Source organism: Rhea americana, unplaced genomic scaffold (assembly GCF_003343005.1).
Source record: "Rhea americana isolate MKP2758 unplaced genomic scaffold, rheAme1 scaffold_458, whole genome shotgun sequence".
NCBI lineage: Eukaryota > Metazoa > Chordata > Aves > Rheiformes > Rheidae > Rhea > Rhea americana.
This window is the reverse complement of record NW_028186599.1, coordinates 76,645-104,081: the sequence shown is the minus strand read 5'-3', so window position 1 is coordinate 104,081 and position 27,437 is coordinate 76,645. Positions and strand designations below refer to the sequence as shown.

The window sequence follows — 27,437 nt, the reverse complement described above, 5'->3', positions numbered from 1 at the left end:
AAGGGATTGTTATTTGTCTTTTTTCATTAATTGATTTTGTTAAGCCCCACTGATAGCTACTATTTTCAGAAACATATCTTTTTCCACAGTTTTTGCATACTGATAACCATAGAGAGAGAATGCAATGTAACAAAATCCTATTCTCAAGGACATCACACTATCGCTGATAAGCAAACAAAATGATAAAAAAGACACTTAAAACAGAGACAATGTAAAAGCCATGATGGCTGGGATTCCATTAGCTGAAGAGAGAAAAAGCATTATTAGTAAAATTGTGGAAAGAAGGTTAAAGTGAAAAATGCTATTTTTTAACTTTTAAATCTGTTTCATGAACAAGTGACAGCTAAAGAATATCTCATAAACTATTAAGCATTCCAAGCACTGTCTCTTTTAATTCCTCTGGACATTTAGAAGATACTCCAAATCCCTTGAAATTAATGTAAAAAAACTTAAGCAATATTCACTCCTGGTGGCTAACTCCAGTGGGATTACAGTTCTATTACTTACTGCAGATAGTTTGTCTCCAGCCTCCCAGTATGATCCCTTTGAAAGCACAGGCCCTTGAGTAAGAGGACAGGGCAGCACACAAGCACTTTTCACCGTCCTTGCAGAGGCAGGTGTCATATTTACATTTCTGAAACAAGAACCAAAGGTTTAATAAGCCCACAGGAGAGCAATCAGTAATTCCAACTAAACTTTCATGCAATATCCTGTACCCTTTTTCTGAGGTAGCTTTTATTCTTTCTCAAGACCAGAAGCACAATAGAAGGAATGAATAAACTCAGGGATTGAAAGTGCTGCTTTATTTCATTCAGAATGAAAAAGTTTGGATGCTTATCCTAACCTGAGTCAAGCCTCTTGAACCTTTAAAAAGTAGCCAGCCTCTTAACAACACCTTTCTTAGAGGACAGTGACGAGGACAGGTGAAAAAGATACCATAAAGAGTCTGTCATGACAATGATTTGGTGTTCCATTTCAACTAACAAGGTAAACTTAATAAAATACTACTTTTTCTGACTTAATAGCAACTAATCTATAAGAGTAGACTTAACCTATCTGTGCATAATTGCATCTCTTGAATTCTCCTTTCCAGTTGGAAAATCCAATAAAAACATACCATACATTAAATACAAAATAGAACAAATTCAAAGAACAATCTTGACCTTCTAAAGCAGTACTTTTTGAGAATCCTATTACAGGAGATAGTTTGGATACATGCTATGCTGCCTTAGTTAATCACCATAAAACCTTCATCAACTCTTACTGCCCAGCTGTTCAGTTATGTCTCAAATGTTTGAACAATGGCCTACCTCACCTGTTTGAAATAAACTAATCCTAAAAGGAGTGCAAGACTACAGTACCTTATAATATTCTGAAGGATCAATGACTAAGTGACATCTGGCAAAAGGACCCTCTGAGTTTTTCAGCAAAGAACACCAATGCTCAGCATAATTTGCTGCCAAGAAAGGAGAAAAATGAAATTATATCATTACATTCGTCGCAATCACTTATTTTTCTTATGCCTAGATAGGTTTTTTACATAGCAATAAATGCTACGCAATAATACAAACAAGACAACTGTACGGACTTTGAGGAATGGAGAAATTACATGTAGTCACTTACAAATCCACCTATTCTCTGATTCAACTATCAAGCAGTAGTTACACAATCATAAAATCACAAATCATACCTTACTGCTGCAAGCTGTCTATATGGAATTGTCACAGACATTTCCAGTTGGGGACTGTAAAGCTAAGTTAAACACGGAAAGAAGTAATACTACAAAACACAAGCCACCTTTGCACATGATACAAACTATTGTCCTGGCTCTCAGCTCAAGATCCCTCTGCAACCACTCCCTGAACTTTCACTCCATATTGATGAGAAATCAGTGTTAGTAGGTACACATACCAGCAGAAATCCATTATGAATTTGTCCTCTAAAAAAGAATTAGTGCCACAGTGCAATTCTTACAAGCCTACTGCAGTAGTATATAGAGGCTGCTCTTTCTGGCAGGAGCCACTTATCTGACTTATAAACATGCTTACCGCTTTCAACGCTGAGACTGCAAGGGTCTTCCAGCCTTTCTAACTTGTCTGCACAGGTTGACTGAGCTTTCCATGTATTAGCAAAGGCAGATCCTGTAGCTTCCACCACCCCACTGGCCGTTTGAAAGTCATCGCCTTCTATTCCATTAAAATTCCCACAAAGACCTATTGAAAAAGAAAGTGAACATTTTTTCTAACTATTACTTGGTTTTATTCTAAAATGTCAAAGGAGGAAGGACAACTGATCACAAACATTAGAGATGAAAGTTCACACACTTGATTACTCCATGTCAATATTAACGCATACTCCGAGAAGGAAAGATTTAGGAGCCCTACTTTAAATCTATAATCTCTGAAAAGAATGGTTCTCATGAAGAAAACTCTGCCTCAGGAGATCTCCCCATAATCTATACTTTAATGCTCTTTGATGAAATAAAAACAGCAAATGCTTCAAATGCCCAGTTTTATGGATGGTTTAAAGCCAGACTGAATAAAGAAGTAAGGAATAGTCTAAGAAATGCTCACACAGGGGCACAAGAGTGACAGGTCATTTTAATACAAAATTCATTTCTAGTTTGCTTAAGTCAATTCTCTTCCAAAGTTATGGCTTCTGCCTTTATTTTCCTTGAATCAACAAATGGCACAAATTACCACCCATGTAAAGAATACGTGACTCTCCAGCTGTGGAACAGCATAGCTTTGCTTCCCCTTTGAGTGGACACTTGCCTTCCAGACTTTCTTTGGCTGATGGATCCACAGTCGCAAACAGCTGCATGACTGGAAGCAACTGGATCTGCAGCTGAAGTCCAAAAGAAGTTTGTACAATGAGGTAGTAGGAAGATGGCTTGAAAATCGAGAAGCTGGCTGAAAAACAAAACATGAGCTGTGCAGTAAACACACACACAGATCTCAAAAGCTAATAAAATGTATTATTTTCAGTGGTATTGCTTGTCATGAAAATTTTGAGATAAGGATCAGATTAATCATTTTTTTCCTCTAAAAACTTCTGAACAATTAGATATAGCACTAGTCCCTACCAACTTAAGAAGTTAATTATCTATAATGATTCAGTCCCAGGATCAGAATCAAACTCAGATTTTTTTTGCAAGACAGCTTCAATAATAACCCATTAGTGCTGAACAGTCTGAAGAGTTTTCCTGAGAAAGCATTATTCGCAACTGTACACTACTCATTACACATTACAACGAGTAACAGGTGTTTCTCTATAAGTCAATACATAACTATACATTCCTACTAATAAAACTTTAGATCCTCTGCCCCGAGCAAAATGCATGAGAGGAACAGATCTTCTGGTCAATGACTCTGGTACAAGTCATTGTTGCATTCTTCTGGGAAACGCATTATAACCCCCTAATAATCTGCCACACGGGATACTACTCAAGAGAGAAAGTTGTTTTTTAGCTAGTGATCAACTTACGCTCTGATCTAGTGGGCGAAGACTGCTTTGCCTATTCGGTAATAATGCATTTTTAAAAAAGCATGTATCATACCATATCAAAATAAAGTAATTCATCTGTATATGTTCCTTTTCAAATGATTGGTTTATTTTGGCCGTAACATCTTTCAGTGATCCATAGTCCCAGAATATGGCTTCTCAGCCTACAGTTTGCAAAAAGTTATTGGACTGAAACCATGCCGCCATTTTCATATTGCTAAATGACAGAATGCCTTCATATGGAAAAAGGATCACAATGTGGAAAACAGATGAAAACCACTGCCTCAGAACAAGTTGCTATGACAAAACATGACTGAGAATAATCATATCCAAGAACTGAATTGAGTAGATGTTAAATCAGCTACTTATGTGTCTCAGCTTTTCATAAGGTACTCAGAAAAAAACAAAGGCAGTGAATTTGCCTGTATTTCACATGGGCAACACGTTATCTAGCCATTATGGAAAAAACAGCAGAATTGAGGTACAAAATCAACACAGTGGAGGAAGTGGGCTTCCTAGTTTCTGATAATCATTTCTTAAGGCAAATCTATTTATTATATGATCTATTTATCTACTTTATTTATTTTATGATGTATTATACTATATTGCTTATTGTCTAGAGCACCTAGTTACTCTCAGCTTTTAACTACACATTGTAATTATTTTTACGCAACCATTCACAAACTTCTCATCCCAAGAATACTTGATCCTTCAAATAAAAAAATACTTCCTGGAAAATAACTTGTCATTAGCAGATGAGTCAGTAACTCAGAAGCAAAACATACTATGTCAGTGTGTTGTTTGAGCATATCTAAAAAGAAGTGAAAAAGAGAAGTTTTACATTTGTTTGGAAAATTATTCCAGGATCCAGCAGTTGCTGTCGCATAGTGACAACCTGCCAGGACATAGGCTCCTAAATTAGGTGACCTGTGCCAGCCTCAAGAGTCTATCTATATCTACTGATTATTTCAAAAGACGCCAATGTCCCAAAAGAGCTGGGAGCATGAGGAGGTGCTATACAGCGTACCCTTCGTTCCTGCCCTGGTTGTCCAAATCAAGGACATGTCTAAGCCTGAGCATGACCAAGGGCCAGGATATTCCCAGATCATGTACTCAAATTTGGAAACTCCTAAAAACCCACTCTGTAAGTAGACTAAGTTATCTATTTCGATTTAGGTCATGACAACTCCTTTTTCCCAACCTACAGGCCAAAGTATACTCAAGATGTATGAAAAAAAGTGAAGAGTTATCTTTTTCAATCAACCAGTCTGGTCATGAAATTCTCAGTGAAGATAATCACAACCACATTCCCTTGCAAGCTCTTTAGATTACATTCCAGTTAATTCTTGTTCCAATATCTGAAAAAAATTTCAGGCTTCTCATGTGTCTATCACTTCTGGCTTGGAAAAGATAAATTGTTTTATCTCTCCTACATTAGAAGTTGGCTATGTGACACATGACACGTAAGGCCTATGCCCTTTACCTGACACATGAGGCACACTGACTGTCATCTCATTCAGTAACACACTGCCATCTGATCTGAAAACCACCACCTGTGTAAAAACAAATGAAAACAATGAGACTCCAGGTACTGAAAGGAGGCAAAACTAATAAAAAATAAACCTTATAAGAGGGGAGACAGAGAAAAACAGCACTGTTTTGCGCAATCAGTTTGTGACTAGAATACAAGTACAAATACAAGAAAAGGAAAACCTCTGAAAATGGAATGTGCCAACTGATTTGTGGGATACAAGTAAGGTTTGGTCTTGCTAGTCAGTGTTTCATTTACTACCGCTTAAAACAATTTCTAGCAGTAACACAATGCAGAGCCCATTTATACTGAGCATCTTGATTTTGGCAAGTAGAAGAAAACATTTGGCCTTCAAGATTAATAGTAAGTTCTTATTCTCTATAAAAGCATGTGCCATGGCTTCAACGTAATGGCTTCTTATGATTCTAACACGATAAGGAAGCAATCTGTTAAATTTTCTCAGAAAATGTTAGTACGTAGATACAGGAACATAAAATGATGTTTGTTGTTGCTGTTCTGTTTTTTTCTTCCTTCTAATTATGCTAGTAAAACCATAGAAGACCAGGAACAGAGGAAGAAAATTATGTATGCATACATATCTACATACAATTATGTATAAATACAGTACAGGTATTGCTGTATCAATCAGCACACTGAAGCAAATCAGAAAGACTTGACAGAAACACAAATGAAGTATGTATGCAAAAATAATCATTTCCCATCACTTTAACTTTGATTATTGGCAAATGAAATTCAACTAGTTAAGAAGGTTGGGCAGTATCAACATTCAGAAGCTTGGATGTCTTCTGAAAGATACTCAATTAGATTGTAAAATTATATCTGAATAAAGTAAAATACTGTGAGGGAGGAAGAACGGTAATCTTTTTTCCAGTCAACCTGGAATACAATGAAAATAATCATACAATGCCGAGAAAGAAAGGGGAAAAATGTTAATTTATTTGAATCTCAGCATTTGTTCAGCTTAGGCCTATTTTAAGTTTTTGAGGCAGAAGCTTCAGCTGTTTTATAGTCAGTCTGAACGGCCTCATCTATCCACAGTAAGAATTCCAGAAGATTCTTACTGCTCTCCAAGAAGGGAAATTTGCTACTCTTCAACACAGCAGCAGAACTCACACAACACTTACATTTTTTTTGTGATCTGTTAGCAACACAACAGTCTTCAAGCAGGTCTGCCAGTCTGTGAAGCCACAGGGAGACAGTTCTGCCAGTAGGACGTAAGAATCACTAGCAGTACCCTACAATCATAGGGAAATAAATATCCATTAGTCCAATCAAACATCTCACTCAAGACGACTTCCAAAACAAAGAGAAGACTGAAATCATCAGTTACAATAACAAGTAGTGTAGAACTTAGTGAGACCTTCACTTCAGCACTGTCCCCAGCAGCTGAACTCTCTTTCAAAAAAATTAAATGGTACAGTTTCTAGATCAGTATCTTTGTCATTCTCTGTAAGAATCGGAACCAGATATTTTAGGGAGAAATAGATGAAATAGGTGCTTAGCTCCTTTCTTCAGCTAACTTTGCCACTGAGATACAGAACCAGTTATTACAGATCTTTCTGAAATCTCCTAATCCTGAGAACTGCCATTTTTTGCAGTCTACCTATCCAGCCAGTGCTCCTCTGAATCGTTATATATGAAGGACTCCACTGGGCAGTGACAGCATACCTAGTCTGCTAGGTGTTAGCTTTCCACTGCACTAAGTGACTACAGTTCCCCATTAATCACTGCTATGTGCATGGGGGTATTACAGCCCACCCTGGAGTTTCCAGGGTGGCTTTAAACATTTCTGCTTCTCTCTTCTCAAAACTACTTATCAATACTACAGATAAGTACACAGACATCTGCATTTACTCTATAATAGAAAGGGCCTTCAGTATACAGTACCTTGGCCAACACATAGTAACAGTCTCCATGGAAGGTGTATTTCTTTCCATCAAAGGTGGTAAAATGAGAACCTCCTTCCAATGAACATGTGCCTGGACAGGGTAAATCCTTGCATGTCCATCTACCTGAATCACAGGTGCTGTAAGCAGACAAATAACCGAAAAATATATGTAAATATTATTGGAGCTAAGAGCACTGAAAGCATCTGTATGCTGAGCAAACAGCAAGATAACCTGAGTGTTTTGAAACAGTATCTTTGACCATTTACTTAAGATTTGCTTCCTCTGTATGTTGTAGATACAAGAAAAGCCTTCAGAAAATAGATTGTATAGCCATGCAACATAAATTTAAGTTCAGAATTTTTTCAGGAAGTCTTCTACAGCTAGGTAGAAGATGGAAAAGGATAGACCCATAGACAATCATTCAAAGAAAGCTATATAAATAACCATGACCCTTACCATTCTTCACATTCACTGGTGATGTTTTGTCCAGGTGAATATGCTTTTCCATGGAGCTTGCAGTGGCACTCGCTAACAGGTACACAGCCTTTCTCAGTGATATCATCATACACAGTTCCTGCAAAGCACGACAGTTAACTATTATAGCTCATTCTGAAACGAGAGCAATTTCCAAAGCAGAAAAACTCTCAGAGCAGGTAGGCTCTTGAGACATAAAACAGAGGCTAAGGTTATTAAAACTGTGAAGATGACTTGATAAATTTCTACTTTTTTAACATAAGATGTGAAAAACTCTTCTATTGAGCTTTGAAAGTCTAAATCTATCCATTCACATAACTCTACAAAAATGAAAAGTTCCACAGGAGTATGTATCACAATCTTAGAATTTCATATGGTTAGATATAGTCCTTCAGGAGTACGCTGTAGACAATAACTGTCATGGTTTTTTTTCCTAAGGTTGACAGTAAGTCTGAGAATTTCACTCTCCGGGCAAATGATGTCCACTGTATCAGAATTATTCAAGCTCAAACCATGATTTTGTACTTACTAGCAAAGATCTATTTGTTCAGAGCTAAAAGTAGATTTATGATCAAATACATAAGACCTAGTTTGTGTGTCAGTAAGATTTAACTGCAAAATTATATATTAATTCATCAATAATTAGCTCATTTTTTAAAAAAAACTGCAAGAATTATATTCTCCCGGGGCAAATTAATGAGTAGCCATATTAATTTTAAGGTATAACTTGACAATGTTTAATATTTTGGTTATGAACCCCTTTGCCACAGCTATTGGTCTTGTTCTTGTCTTGCTTTCTGGTTTAAAGGCAAGTATACAAGCATTTATTTCCAGATATAGGAGCAAGAAACACACCTTCAGGGCAGAAACAACCATCCATGTAGTGCTCTTCACAGAGGCTGCTGATCTCCAAGTGTGAACAAGAATCCATACAAGGTGAGCTGCTTTCTTTATAGATCATGTTACCAGGACAGGTCTTGGCTAAAAGAATGAGAAAGGCATCATCAGTTATTTGAGTATAAAGTCCATCGTTCCTCAGAAATTAAAGATCATATGTTCCACTCCTCTCAAGTCAACAGTGTCTGAAGCCAGACTCCATTTGGCCAAGCATGTTTGTTTGTTGTTGAAGTGTTTCCCCTTCCCTCCCTCCTTTATTTTTTCTTCTTTTGGTGTGGAATAGATCAAATGATCTCAATCATCTGCAGCATCCAGCCTTGTAGCTTTTGAACTGGAACAGAATTTCTACTTGCTGAAAAACATTTCTTCATGATAAAGGCAATAGGAGAAGCAAACAGGAAGAATACAGTACATAGTTTTTTGCACTACTGGTATACAGTTTATAACACCTGCATACACTTTTGAAAGGAGGAATGATTTTAAGTTTCACAGTACTTCATGCATTAAGTATCTGCTGCTTTGAAAATTTATATAGCTGCTTACGGCAAAAGTGCTGTGTCCTCCATTCACCCGGGCGACCACCTGCATGTGAACACTGTCGAGAATACTCAGAGATGGTGCTGCAGAGGCAGAAGGAGTCCTCGCTTCCATTACAGGCACACTTGTCCTGCATGCAGGCTTGGACATACATTTCCACATCGAGGCGTGAATGGCAATCAGCAAACGTAGAAGAAGTTAGTAACCTCTCACACTCATCACGCTAAGAAGGAAAAATAAAGATTATATTTACATTTAAGAGATTCATTCACACTTGAACTTCTAGACAGGTCCTTTCCTGTAACAAAAACTACTGGAAGAAGTAACCATATAGTAGGTTCTCTCTGGAAAAATGTGAATCAAAATAATTTACAAACAATCTTAGAGCTTCCCCTGTTCCTCTTTNAAACAATCTTAGAGCTTCCCCTGTTCCTCTTTTTTTTTTTTTTTTTGAAAGGTCAAATTGTTTTTACTGCTGGACTGTAAGCTTCCACATAGTTTCATTGCTTTTGCAGCATGAGGCTTTTTTTTCTAAAAAGACGTATTAGTCATTAATATTAGCTGGAGACATAATGTCTGCTATGGAAGGAACGAAGTCTTCCCAGTTCCTCACACATTAACTCTCTACAGCACAAGAATGTCTCCACGTACCCATGAAAGTGAAGTTCACCACAAGGATTACTCACATGCTCGTTACAGCTTGGGAGGGCCTGAGTTTCATCAGGATCCTCACATCTGGCATTGGGTTTGCTGATCTTCTGTAAATTCCCATATGTAATTGAATTGTAGCTTGAGACTGTGACAAGAAATTACAAAGAGGCTTTGTTAAATCTAAAAAATTGACAACAAGGAACATCTGATTCCTGACATTCTACTGATTAAGGGAAACAGTTACTATGATATTAATTGTATCTGCCAGACATGGATCTCTGTTCCAATTATGTCTATTTTAAGCATGCTTATAAATTTAAACTGATATTGTACTAAGAAAAGAAGGCTATGCCTGTAGAGGAGAGAATAAAATGATTCACCTGGAATAAACTACCGTTACAATGGGAATGCAGAACTGGAACATAATACTTACTTTGGCAAATTATGGAAATACCTGACATGTAATTTGTTCTCCTGTGATGTTCCTATGCACAATGCTTATGAACGTATCTTCTGTGATAACTGTCAGTGTGGTAGTACGACTCACCTCCACTAATAAACTCATTGTAGATTGGAATGCCATTGTAATCCCCACAAAGACCACATGTATAGTTATTGAATTTGCTGTCCAACTCCACCTAGTTAATTGAAAGAAAAAAGAAAAATGGAAAGAAATTACTTGCAGCACCAGGACCACTCCAAAGCAAATATGTTTACCTGAAATGAAAGCTGCTAGATGACAGAACTGGTGATCAACCCAAAACCCTTTCAGAAGTAGCTATTGCATTGTAAACCTGGTTTTAGCATAGCTGGTAAATACACAAATTAGATGTAGAAAATAACACAGAAAATATAAAGGGGTTAAAGTTCCTCTAATTCACTATTCACTGCAATCATCATGTTTACAGAGATGAAAAGTAAAGCACTCTTAAAATTACAGGGCTCCTTTTTTCACCACCAAGATAAATTTTAAGTCTTGCTATGAATCAGGAAAGTTGGCTATGAAACATCTTTAAAAGATAAATGAAGGAAAATGCAGATCAGACTGTGGAGGTGTTACAGGTGTTACTGAGAGTAGTATGATCATCTGAATACCATATCAGTACTGTATCATACCACAAAGAAAAGAACTTTACCTTTTGAAAATATGGTACCATGACTGCCAGTTGGATGAGTCTATCTAACACTCTTAACTCTGTTCAGTCCATGATATTTTATTTCTGTTCAGTCTGTGATAGTCTATTAAACCCAGGGAACAGGAATAAAGATGACCTGGATCATACATACGTACCATCAGTGCATCCTCCTGATTCCACATCAGAATCAGGCCTAATTTGGCATAAACCTTGGTGTAAATGTCATTGTTCTCAATGAACACACCAGAGCTGTAATATGGTGTCTTGACACTAGGAAGAAAATCACAGGCTTTGTATTAGTACAGAAATGTAAGGRGTGACATGAATGCCTTTTACAGGGGAAATAGTCTAACAAATAAGGAAACCGTCCTTTGCCTTTTTAGCTCATCCCTAGCTCATTCCAGTTGCACATGATGCCTAGTTATGGGGCATAAAATCCTCTCTATCTGACACTTGACACAATGCATCACTGCCTTTAAAAGGTAAAGTAATTTCAGAGGCAAATGCTCCCTGAGGGGAGAGGTTCTTTAGAAAAATAGGCAAAATGCCAGATGCCTTTAAATTAATCAAAGTAAAATCCAACATCATTGTAGGATTAACACAGGATATTTGAACGCTTACTGATCATTTACTTTTACCAAAGAAATAATAATCTGACTGGAAGATTTTCCTTACCAAAAATCTGAAAACCATTTGAGAGAGAATGAACGCTCCTTTGAAAGGATCTTCCTCTGCAAGAGAGGGTTCTAAAAACATAGGCAGGTATGGGAATGGACAAAAGAAGTGGAAGAACAACTTGGAGAGCATGTTAAGAGGAATTTAGTCGTTTACTGGTAAGATCAAGCTTACTAATGCTGAGAGCAATGCAGGTTAATATGATGGAAAGTATTTTGCAGAAGGCTGAGAATAGATGTTGTTGTCTGATAAGGAACTAACTCACTGGACATCTGTTCCTGCATGTCTGTTTTATGGTACACTATATAACAGTACACTACATATTACATATTATTTCATTATTTCATAGATGGACTATGGTAAGCAGCAGCATCCTATAAAATTTGAAGTACTAGGTGCCTGTTAAAACAGAAGAAGTGTACACTGGAATCCAATCAAAACATCGGTTCTTCTTCTACTCATTTGTCAGAATAACTGTTATCGTTCAGGATACACGTATGTCTACATACATGTCCCCGCAATTAATCTCTTGCATAGTAAAATTTATCTCCTAATTTACTGCCACTGAGATTTTTCCTACCGTTTTCCTCAGGTAATTTTAGTATCACCAAATGACTCAAGCATCAAAATATTAGGAACTCAGAAATCATTACTTCTACTTTTGGCTGCATTACCCTCTAGTAAATGAGGCCTTAACAGATCATGTTTTTAGAGAGGGATTATAAAACATTGGGTAGCTTTTCACCTTTCAGCTATCATAGCATGAAATACAAGAGTATACACTTAAGCCAAATCTGCCAGGACATTTAATCAATCAGTGGATCAGGTACTAAAAGGTAAACTCATACATTTATCTGCTCTACAGATTTAACTTCAGCGGTGTGAAATGGTATTTTATATGACAATGGATCATGTGCCTGCTAAAGAGCAGTATAGGAAATTAAATTCGACAAAAACTAAATCCCCCATGCAGCAAAAACCAGTTCTACAAGCCTTCTATTCAGAAGGGTTCTATTGTTTTATGAATAATACCTAGGAGAAAAACAGGTTTCCTTCAAGGAAAAAAAAATTTTAAGGATCTCTAAACATGTTTTTTATGCAGTTCTTTTAAGACCTGAAGGTGAAGGACTTCTTCAGCTGAGGGAAAAGACTGCATTTTTCATGATTTCATGCTATTTTGTCATGCATTCTGGTATGATCCTTGGGATGTAATGTTTGATCTTTGAATAGGTTTCTATTGCAGCGGATTCCCCATTTAAGATCAGAAGTTGACTTCTGGACAAAATCCAGTCAGGCAATGAAATTAAAAAGAGTATTTTTTAATAAGGCTAAGATGTACTAATATTTGGCCCAGTTTCTTCCATCTTCATCCTACACAGCTATGTGTTAACCTGTAAGCTGCTTCATTTGTTTCAGTGTGCATACTTGTAGGATTAAGAGGAGTAATCGTGGTAGACTTAGTACCATATTACTGGAGGAGAAAGATTACAGCTCCCTATGAAGAAGTACATATTGCCACAGACTAATTAGTTTAGTTCTCCTCCCTTTTGACCTGCATTTTATCTGTTATAATCTCATGAAGAATGGCCACTAGACTTCAGAGAACTATTTATGAAGAACCAAAAATAACACCTCCCTCCTGCCAGGAAAATATAGAAAAAGACTCCAGAGAAATGCATCTTCATTTATGAGGACCTGCTAGGTCAGATCTTCTGCTAAGGTAAGCTCAGGGTGGTACTGTAAAACAAATGAAGCTATGTTATTTCATCCCAGGGAAAGATCTGGCTCATGAATTGCATTTTATTTATTGTATGGCCAGAAAAAGAATGATTACCATAAACCTCTTCCCTAATTTGCTTTTAAATCATCCCTTATGCCAGTGTACAAATCAAGGTTAGTATTAAAGCCTTTCCCCAAAGCAGTTTTTATGTTGGATTTTGAAGGGCTCTTTTAGCTTGTGGAAATGTTTGCAGCAGTGATCGTAATGATATACAGCAGTGTAAGGAATCAATCCTGCTTTTATCTTCGTAGCACATTTCTCTGAAACACCACTATAAGAACTTACATCTGCCCATCTACTACAGCCAGCTTTGGTGCGAGGTATACTGTGAAATCCTTGACTGTTATCAGAATGTACTGGATCACAGGATGGTTATTGCTGTTCAGAGAACGCTGAATTTGGACAGAGAACTCCTTGTAAGACTCTCGACAGTCAGAAGCAAAATTATACTCGCAAATGCCAGGAAATTGATAGATGTCTCCATCAAAAGTTTTGAAATGATTGCTCCCCCAAGTGCTGCAGACATAGTGGCCGTGGCTTCTTGTCCTACCTGTTAAGTGACAAAAAAGAAAGAGACATGAAAAAAGCAAAATGAACAAGCCAGAGTCCAATGARGCTAAGCAGTATTACCCAACAAGACAGCTGAGGATAATGTTCATAATATTCAGCCATGGAGCACAAATGAGTTTACAGGAAAGGAATGTTAGGATATAGAGTAGAAACCACGTTTAATTACATGCACAGTGATTCCACTAATCTCCAGCCTAGTCAAATACCTGCCTATAAAGAGACATGAATCTCTGTAATGGAAAAGAAGACATTAATAAATACTGCTAGGTATTTCTTGTAGGGTTCACTGAGGTGAAAGAATTGCCTGTGTAAGGTGGGGAAACTTAACCCTCTGACTGCTAACAAGATGGTGCATCAGTACAGTAATCGTTGCTCTGCCAAATACATAAATTTATGCTGAATCACAGTACCGGTTTTAATAAATAATTTTRTATTTATTATTTCTAAGAATTATTCCCTTCCCTGATCCAACATGTGCTAAAAAAGAAAAAATGTTAGGAAGTACAACAAGAGTTTTTTTAAAAATTCCTCCTTTTGCCAACAGAAGCAATTTCTATTACAGCAGATCTCTGGAGGAAAACCAGGGCAGAAAATAATGATGTTGGGAGCAAAACAAAAAAAGCAAGAGCAAAAGATGAAGGTGATGATCTCAAGTTCATTCCCTTCCCAACCACTATATCAAATACTAACACAAATTAACATAGTATCAAATTAAGTCTCAAGATGTTATAGATTAGGGGTGAGCATAAAAGCTCAACATAATTGGGAAGCCTGCAAAGGTACCAAGAGCATCCATGACACTTATCTTCCCAAGAATTATCTAGTAGTATTTAATCTGAGAAACCAGAACTACCACAGGAACCTCTAAGTCATTATTCTTCAATGTTATCAACCATGTTAGGTGCATCCAACCAAAGCTCAAATTATTAGATACTTCTCTCCCCCAAAGGAAGACTATTCAGAGATTTTCCCAGAGCTCACAATTTGGATCCCCAAAACAAGATACTGCTTTTCTCCCACTGCTAAATTTAAGATACAGGAGATCAAGACTAGTATCTCAAACCTAACCACTGCAGAAAATGCATCACCAACTGCTCTAAAAATACAGCCTTGAATATGAGAGGTTTTATGTTACTCCAGAGTAACAAAATGTACACTCATCCCTTTTCTTCATTACTACAACAAAGAATTTGCCAAACTGACATATCTACCAGACAGTTACCATACGTAGGAAAGTCTAAACATATGGAAAGAAATATAACACTGAAAATAATAATAATAGTTTCCAAGCATAGCAAACTAAAGATTAATGCAATAGATTTAGGCACTGACCTCTCCAAAGACAGCAGTATCTACCTACTTTGGCTCAGTCACATAGCCTCAGTATTCGAATGTTAAAAAATTCAAGATATCTTAAAAAACTCTAGCGCATTATTTAAATGTGTTGCCTCAGTCTGCCTTTGCTGTAGTATTTTATTCTCTCCCCCTTTACCAGGAGGCAACCTGCCACCATTTCATCTCTATAGCTTACCTTTTCTTATTTCGCTTGCATAGGAAAGTGCCAGCCAGAGTATAAAAAGGCTGGCAGTTCTTAGCCCCATGGTGGCTAAGGTGGGTGAACTGGGAACACCTCTGAGAACTTTTCTTTATATAATACCCAATGGTGCATTTGATTCCATCACAGGGGAGGAGATACCAAGGGAGGAGGAAAGAGGACAGGTAAAAAGAATAGGTGTGATATTTACAAAAGATAAGAAGTAAACAGATAGGTTCTTTTCACTGTAAATGAAGGAATCTGACATACAGGAAATGGTATAATATTGATTCAGTAATCATGCAATTTTTTATTGCTCTTTTGTATTTCTTTGTCCTACAGGATGCTACTTCTTTAAATCCTTTACATGGTCACGCCAAGTTCAACCTTCAGTAACTCCAAYAATAAACAGTGAATTCTGGAGTGGCTGAACAAGTAAATACCCTGAATGAAGTTTAGAAAGGGATACTCCCAGATAATGGCTTTAAAGCCAAGAGTTTTCTTCATTTTTCATCATCACTTAGAACTATTTCTGCAAAGATTAAATGATGCTCATAAAACTCCTGGTAGACCAAAACCACCTTTATAAATAATGATATGCTATGAATGGAAAAATTATTTTACAGGTAATTGTTGGATTCCACTGATTCATGAAGCTCTAGGGTGCATCCAAAATAAGATACTGCCTATTTAGCATATCATTCCCTAAAAGTAATTGAGATAGGGTGGCATAATAACTTCAAGGAATTCCCATCACAAGAGATGGTCTATCAAACATTGTCATTGTGCAACAGAAAATCCATCAAAAAAATACTTCAGGGGCTCTCACAATATTTTAAGCTTTAAGAAAAACAAAATAGAAGGGAAAAGGGGGAATACACATKCTACACATAGAATAACAACTCAGATTTGTTTTCAGAGAAAATCCCCCTGAACAGCTCGTTCTTGCTTACCTTTACATGAATGATAAAGGTACAGTCTTCTGTCTGACATCAGATCCTACAGAAAGCTAAACGATCAGCTTTGCCCCATGTAGAGAAAGATGAAGAGGGTCCTTGTGAGAGCTGCAGAAACAGAAATCAGCTCAGAACGCTGCTTCAGAAATAAAAAGATTTCTACATGCACTGTATTTTGCTCTGCAGAATTTCTCAGAAGTGTTTCTGGCACTCTCTTCAGAACACAAAACATAGGTTCTTTCAGAGAAAATACGCTTATTTCAGAAAATCTTTTAACACAATTGCTTCATAGCACTAACTGAGTTTACTTCTTGCAGATACCAGGCAAGGTACTTTATTTTCTCAGAAAAAGTTTCTTGTTGCAGTGTCTAGAAATCTCTAATCCTCTTTATTCTTCAGAGTTTTCCTGATTCCTGTTGCTCAAATTACAAGTAGAACGTTTATTTTTTTATATATTTTGTAGAACAACAAATAAATTCTTCACTTAGTCTTTTTGGTTGCTCTGATCAAACAGAAGCAGTGCTTTGTGGTAAAAACATGTTTTTTGTCTTTTATTTGCTGTTTTTGCTTGTGCTGTAGGCACAAGCACAGCCTATCCTCATTCCTGACATCCTTCTGTTCTCCTTGAACTTATCTCAAAAGATGTTAGACTTTCTGCCTTTCCTATTAAAGGATGTAGATTTGTAGTTCTCCCACCCACCCACAGGTTAGTGTTCACTTAACTGCCCTGACTGAATTTAAGCACTTGCCCTTCTCTCCTTGTGGAGTCTTTCACCAGAATACAGAATTCATATTCCTTCTTAGAAAATAAAAATAAATACAGTAATAACTACTTGCAACACAGTAATTAGAGGGAAAAAAGATACTAAACTATCTGTAGAGACTTTTCTCTGCTGGTTACTTTAGCAGGTCTAATTCTCACGACACTTCAGAGACATCTCGTCTTGGAACTTTCCTTCTTTTATACCACCAAAACTCTTATTTCAGGCATGTTTCCTAAAATACTTGAGAGTTTCCTGAAGGCCTTTATTCTGAGCTTTTATTCCTCCCTGTGTTTTTTCAGGTAGACTCCTCCCATGTGGAACCACTGTGGTCCCCTCAAAAATCTTCATGACTTAACTCATATCTTAGCYATGATTTAATTAATAATATTTGTAAATTATAACAGGAACTCCTAGTACACAGCAGACTTGATCCTTTTTAGATTAAATCAGATGCTCGTATCTATAAACTGGAACCTTGTCTATTTGCTCTTCAGTGTTTGCGACAGAACTTCTAGATCTGGAATGAGCCACTTCCTTCCTCATTTGCTGGGATTGTGAAAGGTGATAAACCACCTAGAGATGTGCTTTCTCTCAATCCAATACGCAGGTGTTTTCTTCCTAGGCACAGTGAGAAATGTACCTTTCTTTGGGTGACATGGATACGTCTAAGAGCAGAACTACTCTTAACCAAGCACTATTAGATTTTAGTGACTGTATTTCTCTTTTCCAGCTCTGGACTGCCTGTAAAGGGAGCATGACCCCACCTTGGGCTATATATATACATATGACAGGACTATTTCCCTTCTCAAATCTGTTTTTCCTCACAGTGAATTGTACTTTCTCATTGCCCCCTCCTTCTGGCATAGAGAGCTGTGGGTCACTGCGACATCCAACCTGGAGAATACAGGAAGGCAACATGTCTTTGAGGACTGCGACCACTCTCATTGAATTTGTACTCAAGCCAATATGGGTGTGATGACCTGAGGAGAAATGAGTGCAGCTCCTTATCTTCAYAACTCGCAAGTGTATTTGTACCTTTGCTAGCATTAGAAAGTATCCTAAACTTTTCCATCCCTGTTTCCTTGTTGGCATGAAGGCAATGCTCCTGTCTACCAGCTGCTTTATTTGACTTTCGGAAATTATTAGTGTGTGAGGTATGCCATTATAGCCTATTTTCTTTCATAATCAGCTACCTTAAAGCTTGTTGGCCTATGCATTTTAATCCAGAGGTATCTGACTTGTAATACACAGAAATCTCTGCATCCACATACATACATGAATTTATTTATTATAAATTGTTTGACAACTTAATTCATTTCGGAAAAAAAAGTCTGCTTTAACACAATGCAATTGGCATCACCAGAACAAATGATGAGAAAGGGTGTTTTCGTATCTAGTTCTCCATGCTGCTTACTCTTAATGGAGGTACTTTAAAAAAAAAAAAAAAAAAAAAAAAAACAAACTTCCTGAAGTGCATGAATAGAATTACAAGCTCCCCTAATCTTCCAATACATACCTGAACTAGGAGCCCCTAGATCAGTGTTTTATAGGCAGTGCTACAAGTCAGGGTTAAAAACAGTCAATTGCATGGCAAGTGTGTTTGCTATAGCAACAAATGCAGCAGAGATAAAAAAAAATATAGAAGTATGTTTTGAGTCATAGCTCAATCAATGCACTGAGAATATCACCACTCTTAAACTTTTATGAGACTATTTCTAATCATTCCATCAGCATACCATGGCTAACTTCTTATGTTCAAATTAACTACAGTTTATTTTACTGTGTGTATTTTGTGTTTTTTTTTTTTTTTTAAAGAGAGAACCAAAATGGAACATCATGCTTCATTTTGACTCATATTACAGATTTTCCTATATGAAAAATTTATGGTGCTTTAAGGAAAAAAAATAAGCAGAGAATTGTCTAATCTTACTGTTCTAGGAAGAACATGCAGCTTTTCAAGAATTTTGAGTCTGTCTCTATCTGTGAACACACTAAGAAGAAATCTGATTGCAGAGTCTTGTCACAGTAACCCCAGGATGAACACTATACAAATCCCTCAGAAAGGAAAATTACATGTGGTCATTGATACTTGTTTCGCTTCTCCTTGCACTTTCCTAACTTGCTGTTCATCACAGGCTAATTGTCAAGTCAAGAAGCAATGCTCTATCAGTGAGGATGCTCTGCAGAAGTAGCTGCAGGATTTCATTCTGKCACTCCCATCTGCTGGCTTTCCATCACAGCACACAAATCCTTCTGGGCACCCACCCAACTGCATGACATACCCATCACTCCCTATTTCAAAGACTGCTCTCATTGCCAAGCACAATGAGAGTGTACTGTGAGAGTGACGGAGCACTGGAACAGGTTGCCCCGAGAGGTTGTGGAGTCTCCTTCTCTGGAGATATTCAAGGCCCACCTGGATGCAACCCTGTCTACCATGCTCTAGGTGACCCTGCTGAGCGGGGAGGTTGGACTAGATGATCTCCAGAGGAGACTAGATGATCTTCCAACCTTACTGATTCTATGATTCTAACAGAGCCTGATTATGAATTAACCTATCTCTGACAAGTAATCATCGTACTTGCTTGACTGAGACAGCAGTAAGCATCCCACAGTGCACCATGATAAAAACCTGAGAAAGCACAGAGACAAGCAGCAGTCTGCTGAACAGCAGGTTCAAAGGAGGAGTTTTACAGTAATGAAGCAGAAGTACCGGGGATGCACTTCATCTTGATACGCATGTTGCCAGCAGATTAACCTAAAACTGCTTGCATGAAAAGGGCCCGTCTTTATATGGAGTTACAACTGTCATAGAACTGCCAGAATTAGTAGATTTGTATGTTGTTRAATTATTAACAAGTTGCAAAAAGCACAGCTATAACAAATACACTGTCCTCTCAGGCTTTGTAATGAGTAGATCACCAATTATTATTTTTGCAAACAGAACGTTCAATGGCAGAATGGCCCTTTAAATGTACTGAAGTAACATTCAGGATTTTATGCCAAAAGAATAAATTAAATGTTATAAAAATGCACATACCTTTGATTGATCCTGGCTGCCTGCTGAAAAAGGCCTCATACTACAGAATTAACTATCATTCTATAATTTTATCCTAAGGTATTTGATTTCTGGTTGGTCTAATCTCAGCTCTGCCACTAATTTGCTCACTGTGTCCTTGAGCAAGTCTTTGGGTTTCTTGGCATTCTTTATTCAGACAAATACTGGCCAAACCATACAATTGTGTAAGTCAGCTGCCGATGCTAGCTGAAGCATTTTCACATGCCCTTCCTTAAGTGGTTTTGCAYAGAAATTTAAAGATTAGCATCCATTCTCCAGCCATAATACTTCCTTCTCTTTATCAGTAGCACTTACTGTATTTGAAACCTAGATTGCAAAACTTCTGTTTCTCTGCCAGTTAAGTACAAATGGCAAAAAATGTGTGACAACACAATTACTGGGGTTGGGAGCTGATGTACTAAATAATAACCTCAATTAGTGAATTTCCGTACTTCCCTTCTAGAAAAAGGTATGTCTATAAAAAGCCTCAGCATGACAGCTTCTGTATCAACACACATGGAAAAACATTTGAGGATTTCAAAAAAGATGAAAACAGTTCTTCCTTCCTCAAGCATCTGTGGGATTTACCACAGGGAACTGGATATAGCCAAGAAGGGATGACACAAAGGGTCATAAAGTGAACTACACTAAACATTTCTTTCTCTGGTTAATTGTCTCAATAGAGCAGGATTTTCTGAATCTTCTTTTAGTCTCTTTCTAGCGAACATCGAAGAGAAAAATGCTGGCAAAACATCTTTTTTCTCGGTCTTTCTGAAGAACTTTCTGAAAATACAGCTCAGTAAGAAACTGAGAAAAATCTTAGGCAAAGTTTATGCACCTAAACTTGTATTCTCTGAATGGAGTTCACATCCTAAATCAAGGAGAATTCACAGTCTCAGTAAGAAACATATAGAGCACACTTGATTTAATTGCAATTCTCTGTTTTACACCATCTCCTTGACTCATAATTCTCCACTAATTTGGAAGTAAATATGCATTTACTTAATACTTTCAGGTGACATGAGAAAAATCAGACTCACCTTACTGCCACAACCAAAACCAGAAAGAAACCCTTTGCTCTTCCCTTTCTTTTTTGAGTGGTGTGTGGATAYGGCTATGAAGCCACCATTTTCTATGAACATTTTTTTGGATTTCAAAACAAAATTCTTTTTATGACTGTTCAAAATATACATTGATTCCTTGGTCATTACGGTTTATTCTCCTGTTTTATCAACTTTTCCCATTTTGCTAAGTTTTTGATTTATGGCTTACCTAATTGCATTTAGTCTATAGTTCTAACAACTTGACAGAATTTCACGAATTTAATACTGACTAGCTGATATAATCATATAATCCATTTCTGAGCCATACTATCACTATGGTGATGGTTACACAAGACACCATGGACAACTGAACTGATCTGCATGAACATTTTGGCTAAAAATATTTAGTCCTCCTCCTCCCATGAAAAATTACTATCCAGCTGGCACAACACACTACACTTGCCATAGTTAAAGTACACTCTGAGTTTTTTCTGCTATGTAAATATGCAGTTACAGAATTTATAGAGCCTTCCATTTGGTTTTAAGAGGAAAAACTACGTCAAATGCAAGAATACATCTGATTAATGTCAAAGTCTTCCAGCTGCCATGTACATTTTATAACACCGTTACTTTGTAATTAACCTTTGAATCATCAGAAAGGCAACACAGAATACACAGTGCTGTATCAAAGCACCATCGTGAATATACAGTGTGTACTGAAGAATGCACATTTGAAAGCTGCTGCTTTCTACACAACAAAGGACAGGGAAGAATTAATTAGACAACCTAGAAATTATTTTCCTTTGCACACTTCATGATGTTTTGCATTGTTTGTTATTTAATTTCCATGCAATTACAACTGAATTACTCTTTAAGGTACCTTCGGAAAGAGAAAGAAAATAAAGAATGAACAGGAGAAAAGAAAATAATACTTCTGAGCCTTCCTTGATGCTTCTCCTTTTTAATTATTTTTTATTAAATGTCAATTCTTAGAATTATCTACACTACAAAAAGTCAGCAGTGGTACTGAGAATTCATACCATCCTAGGATATACTTCATACAGTAACTGTAAAATCTTCAAAAGGAGGACTAACTATACTCAATGTAGCCAAATATAAACAATCAGGAAAAAAATCTGATTATAACTTTAAATTATAGGTAATAAATTGAGACCCAAAAAACTCTGTTTCTCAAAGTATCAGGACATCTCACATTTTTGGTGTATTTGTGTCTACAGAATTCCTGTCCTGCAGCTGAAGAATAAAACATAAAGCCAGAGGCACTGAGTCACAAATATGCAATACACAGCAAGGACTCAAAATGAGAGGTGCATATCCAACATCCCGAACAGGTAGCCACCTGGACCAGGCAAAAGAAAAATCTGAAGAAAATAGTATGTCTAAATTCTAGCCCCTCTCTGTGGACCATGGCCAATATGCTGATAGATATGACCAACTTCATGAACATAAGTGCTTCATGCTTTTCAAAAAAGCACTTTTTCTTCAAGACTATGCCAGAGGAAGACCTTTCTTTTCATCCTATGCTGAGTTCTCATTCAGAGATCAGTGAGATACCTGAATCTGTCTTGAGGACTCACACTCTCATTTTCTGTGAGAAAAGGCTCCCTCCTACTTTTGAAAATGTTCAACTTGGCACAGAATACTCAAGAGTGTCATTGTTCCAGAGAAAAGGAAAGCAAGAGGGAGTCTCACTCTACTATGCAGAAATTGGAGAGAATCGTCTATGAGGAGAGAAAGAGGATTTTGTTTTTAGCTAACCCAAATATTTAATATAAAATATAGATAAAGTCCTGAGAATACTAGCTTTGGTATGGATATGAGCTCAAATTGTTCAAGGTCATTTACAAAGATATTACTGAGTTTAAAAAAGAAAAAAAAAACATTAAAACATTAAAGTATTATTTTCATCTAGGCAAAAAGACTTAGTTGAATACAGCATAGCAGAGTGTTGATATATTGTAAGATGTGTAAGAAAACAAGCAGGACATAGATAACAATGTAGAATCATCTCTGCTGAGACTGAAGAACAGACTTTTTCTGGCAATGTTTCTGCATGTTAGAAAAATTACAGATAAAAAATATTTCATAACAACTCTGTAAAAGATATTTGCAGTAAGCAATAAAAGTAATAAAAATGCTAAACAGAAACCAGGTCTAGGAGATAATGATAGTATCTTCTCTGCRTACTTTCCCAAGACTTAGGACCATAGCAAAGCTTCCAGTTCAGAACAGTACTTCATCAGTATTGTTTTAAATGCTGCTCTTGTCAGGCAAACCTGTTATTATATAAAAATTTACTTATTTTTCCTCCATATAAACTCTTAAAAAAACATCTCTTTACCAGCTCAGAGAGGACATATTTCAAAAAGGATCTTTTCTTTGGAATCTTAGAATAGGCTCACACTTGTTTGACAACAGAAACAGATTCTTCTGTACACCACTCATCACTCAAAAAAAGTTTTTAAAATAACAAAAATGGTCAGATTTTAACACAGATTTATTACAAGGTACTTGAGATAATTCAGCAAGAGCATTATGGAAATGGAAGGCAGAGACAGAAATATGAACTTTAGAAGAAGACTATTATAACAGAACAACATGTAAGTTAAATATGTAGCAATCACCTGAAAAATTATTATTTTCTGTTGATGTTATATTCATCTTCAGGTAAATTTCCTCCCGTCTTTGTAAGAAATTTATAGGAATTTTGATATGTCACAGACCTACCTGTTCAACTCTTTCAATACTTCTCCTAAACCTTTTTTTTCCATCTTTATAGGAACCCTTTTCAGACTGGCTAGTCCAAAACTCATTCAAATCAGTGCAAAAGAAACCCCTTGAATTCACTGAGGATGTATGACGTTTTAATTTGCTACTAAATATATGAGATAATACTGTTTATACACAAAACTCTGACAAATGCACAGAATATGAGCTGACTGGATAATTACAAATACATGGATCATTTCAGTTTTAATAAGAGCTACTTTGTAGTTGTTGTAGGAAAAAAAATCCTCTTTTAATGATACTGACATTTTCATGTTGTGACCCTGTATCTGCCTGGTCTGTCACATGCAACATACTTGCATTCACCAAAAAAGTTATGTGGAACATAACCAAAACAAACCATGAAGAAAAAAATCACTTTTGATGGAGGGGAATTCATCTGCCTTTCTTTCTAAAAGTCTGGCATCTAAATCTGAACCAGTCTACTCAGTTTCCTTGCACAATCAATACTGAACTTGCAGAGTGGCTCATCCCATCCAAAGCTAGAATGCATAAATGAGACATGTATAAAGCATGCATGCAGTTATGAATTTAGTTTTACAAAGCTAAATAGTATTTGTATAACTGTATATTATCTTCACTCCTGTTACATAAATCAAATTAAAATAAGCCAGTAAAGCAAAATGCACTTGAACGAACTTGGTAGTGACTGATGTTTAACCTTCTACATTTACTTTCATAATGTGCTAATTGATTACGAAGGTGTATCCTCTTCGTGTGAATCCTGAGAAACTCCCATACGATTTGGTAACTCCCATTTCACAAAGTAAATTTAAAAACTTTGAAAGCCATCTGATATGAACAGAAGATTAGCTTATACTACTGAGTCACTGAGTATAAGAATGTTAGATTAAGAGTATATACACATTACACAAGTTGCAGGAAGAAAGCTTTCTTATTTGACTAACTGTAAGAGAACAGAATGAAACAGAGACATACATACAAACCAACAAAAAAACTCCACAGTAGCTGGTACTGTAAAATACCATCAAGCACACAGCACTCAGTTATACTTCCCAGGAGCCTTTCTCTCCACTACAGAGAGTACCTAACGAAAACATTCAAATGATCCTGAGYATTGCTAGTTACAGACGTATTTCCAGGAGACACAGCATGATCCTTTTGTACCGCTCCAGCTCGACTACTGTCCAGTTTGCATACCTTCTCTGAAGCATAACTCACATTGACACAGTATGAAATAAGACTGATCTGGAGCATCTAYGGGTCTAGTCATATCCCAAGGTAATATTCTACACACCTACTTCAGGAAGTTTACACAGTAGCCTCATCCTGTTGCAGGTTTATGGCTCTTCCTCATGGGATTTAGACTGTTCAACAATAAAAATGGCAATATTTTTGAGTCAAGTAGTCATTCTTACCTAAATCATCAACGTATCTTTTCAAAGATCATGGTAACTCTGATTATGAGTCTTATTTCTTCTTCTATTCTTTATACTCATCTAAACCACACTGATTTAAATTACAATCATGATACAGATAACTAGACTCACACTTTAAAAGGTACTTATCAAGCAGTAGTAGAGTTAAAACAAAGTGAAACAGAACAACATGCCTATCTTGCTGAATCCAAGTTTTCCAGCTGCTTTAAACACCTTTTAGTACAATGCTGGTTTAGCATTAATTCCTGATTCTTCAGAAAATACTTGCAAGAAAATTTCACAGTAGTTGCACAAAGACTACCTGAATTATTGACTAAGCCCATTAAAAAGAAAAAGAAATAGTCACCTACACAGGAAATCTTAACTGTTTCTCTAAGATACATGATACTATGTTTTCAAAAGAATAGTATATAAGGTTTAATAGTAAAAATGCCTGCTTTTCGCTTCCCAAAATGTTTCTCCAAACACTAGGGTATTATTACATTCACTTTCAGATATAGTTGATGTGGAATTGTAGAAAAACTTAGGCATTATTTAAATCAGCTGAGAAGCTGTTCTTAAAAGCTTAAGAAAAAATATCACTAAGATTTTATTTGTAAAGACAAGTTAATTTTCCAAGGAACACCAAACAGCTACTGTATTTTATCAGCACTAAATAATACAAAGAGAAACAAATTAAAGCATTCTGGTCTTCCCTATCATTCTTTTATTTTCACTGTCCTTTGAGTTTTCTTGTTTTGTGTCTCGAATTTTTTAAATTCGTCATACAAACCCTTTGGGGAAAGGTTCATTTGAAAAGATTTGGGCCCCCTCACTTTAAGTGTTTATTGAAAGTGCCAGTATTACCTGCCTAACCACCCTCATCCTTCTCTATAGTCAATTGACAGAAACAAACGCTTTCTGAGGGCTACTCAGTATTTAAGTATTTCTGTCAATCCTTTTCTTAAATGCAAGCTTTCCAAAGATATTAATTTCTTTTAATTAATTTTTTTTTTTTTTGGCTGAGTAGTCTTACAAATCCTACTATGGAATGTATTTTCAACGTTACTTGCTTATTTTTCTCTAAGTTTGGGGGATTTGTTGTTTGTTTTTCTTGCAAATATGTATTAGTTAGGAATAAGATTTTCAATAACACAAGAATTACCAGAGCTGCTGTTACAAACTTGATTATCAAACTTACAGCAAGCTGGGTTTATAACGCCCATGAAGTCTGTGTGCTGATTTGTCTGCAATAGTAAGAACAGAGATAAGAGAGGTTGTAATAATGCTTTCATGCACATAACATTTGTAGGAATAATAAAGYTAACAATACCAGAGTACTATTTAAATTTAAAAATAAAAAATGCCCCAAAATAAGGGAAATGGATAAAACTAAAGTAGCAGATGACCTTGTCCTTGTTTAAAAGCTCTACATTAGAGTCTCAGAACATGTGATTATGACCAACTAAACAGACCCAAAAGGATGAGAAAGAGTACAAAAACTGGTAAGGCCAAACAGCTGAGTAACAGAGGCAAAAATAATATACTAGTATGAACAAACAGAAGGAAAACAGATACAAATAATAACAAAAAGCATTCAACATAGTAAAGCAGGTTTACAAAAGCTTTAAGGAGCAGCTAACGAGGTAATTGGAAAAGAGTAACATTACAACAATAACAATTACATCAGAAGCAGGAAAACTGTCAATTAGTGAAGCAGTAGATGACAAAAACGGCATTCAAGGAAGAAACTGTGACAGCTGAAGACCTGAATGGCTTATTTCTCTCACTGTTAACTGTGGAGGTGGTATCTCACTACGCAGAGAAATTCCTCCGTAACAGTCACTCTTCATGGAGTATTGCTCCGAGAAACCGTATATCAATGACAGGAGATTTTGGAATAAATCAATTCCAGTAACAAATTACCAAGCTCAGATGGCATTCTTTAGGTGTTCTAAAGCAGCTCCAGTATAAACCTGCTCAAATTTCACAGAAGTGCTTAAAAAAAACAAGCTGCCATAGAATAGAAGGGTGGTCCTCCCATGGATGAGCAACCTGCTTAAGAGACTTACACGAACTGTAGGTCAGTCTTTACAATGGACAGAAGTAACCAACAGCYTCTATCAGGGCTGAATATCAAAGAGGGATGAACTGTAATCTTACATGTCTTGTTAAGATCTGAAATTATTCAGGATAACCAAAACTAAACTGAGAGAGAACTGTATAATTA

The 27,437-nt window shown here is 36.5% G+C and overlaps 2 protein-coding genes across 2 annotated transcripts in view; one reads left to right on the top strand and one right to left on the bottom strand.

Annotated features, from left to right (window-relative positions):
- Positions 1 to 15,266, bottom strand: part of MUC2 (mucin 2, oligomeric mucus/gel-forming) — a 49,276-nt gene extending 34,010 nt beyond the window's left edge. The window contains exons 1-15 of the mRNA XM_085316225.1: positions 15,197 to 15,266; positions 13,381 to 13,645; positions 10,796 to 10,910; positions 10,052 to 10,142; positions 9,540 to 9,649; positions 8,860 to 9,076; positions 8,275 to 8,400; positions 7,402 to 7,519; positions 6,944 to 7,082; positions 6,181 to 6,291; positions 4,988 to 5,057; positions 2,775 to 2,912; positions 2,049 to 2,213; positions 1,362 to 1,456; positions 508 to 634 (exon numbers count right to left, since the gene is read on the bottom strand). Coding sequence (XP_085172351.1) covers positions 508 to 634; positions 1,362 to 1,456; positions 2,049 to 2,213; positions 2,775 to 2,912; positions 4,988 to 5,057; positions 6,181 to 6,291; positions 6,944 to 7,082; positions 7,402 to 7,519; positions 8,275 to 8,400; positions 8,860 to 9,076; positions 9,540 to 9,649; positions 10,052 to 10,142; positions 10,796 to 10,910; positions 13,381 to 13,645; positions 15,197 to 15,266 — 1,957 coding nt within the window. The remainder of the gene's footprint in view (positions 1 to 507; positions 635 to 1,361; positions 1,457 to 2,048; positions 2,214 to 2,774; positions 2,913 to 4,987; positions 5,058 to 6,180; positions 6,292 to 6,943; positions 7,083 to 7,401; positions 7,520 to 8,274; positions 8,401 to 8,859; positions 9,077 to 9,539; positions 9,650 to 10,051; positions 10,143 to 10,795; positions 10,911 to 13,380; positions 13,646 to 15,196) is intronic.
- The window catches only part of MUC6 (mucin 6, oligomeric mucus/gel-forming), a gene marked incomplete at its 3' end in the record, with an annotated part of 88,356 nt that continues 76,183 nt past the window's right edge, over positions 15,265 to 27,437 (top strand). Inside the window, exon 1 of the mRNA XM_085316228.1 lies at positions 15,265 to 15,384. Coding sequence (XP_085172354.1) covers positions 15,265 to 15,384 — 120 coding nt within the window. The remainder of the gene's footprint in view (positions 15,385 to 27,437) is intronic.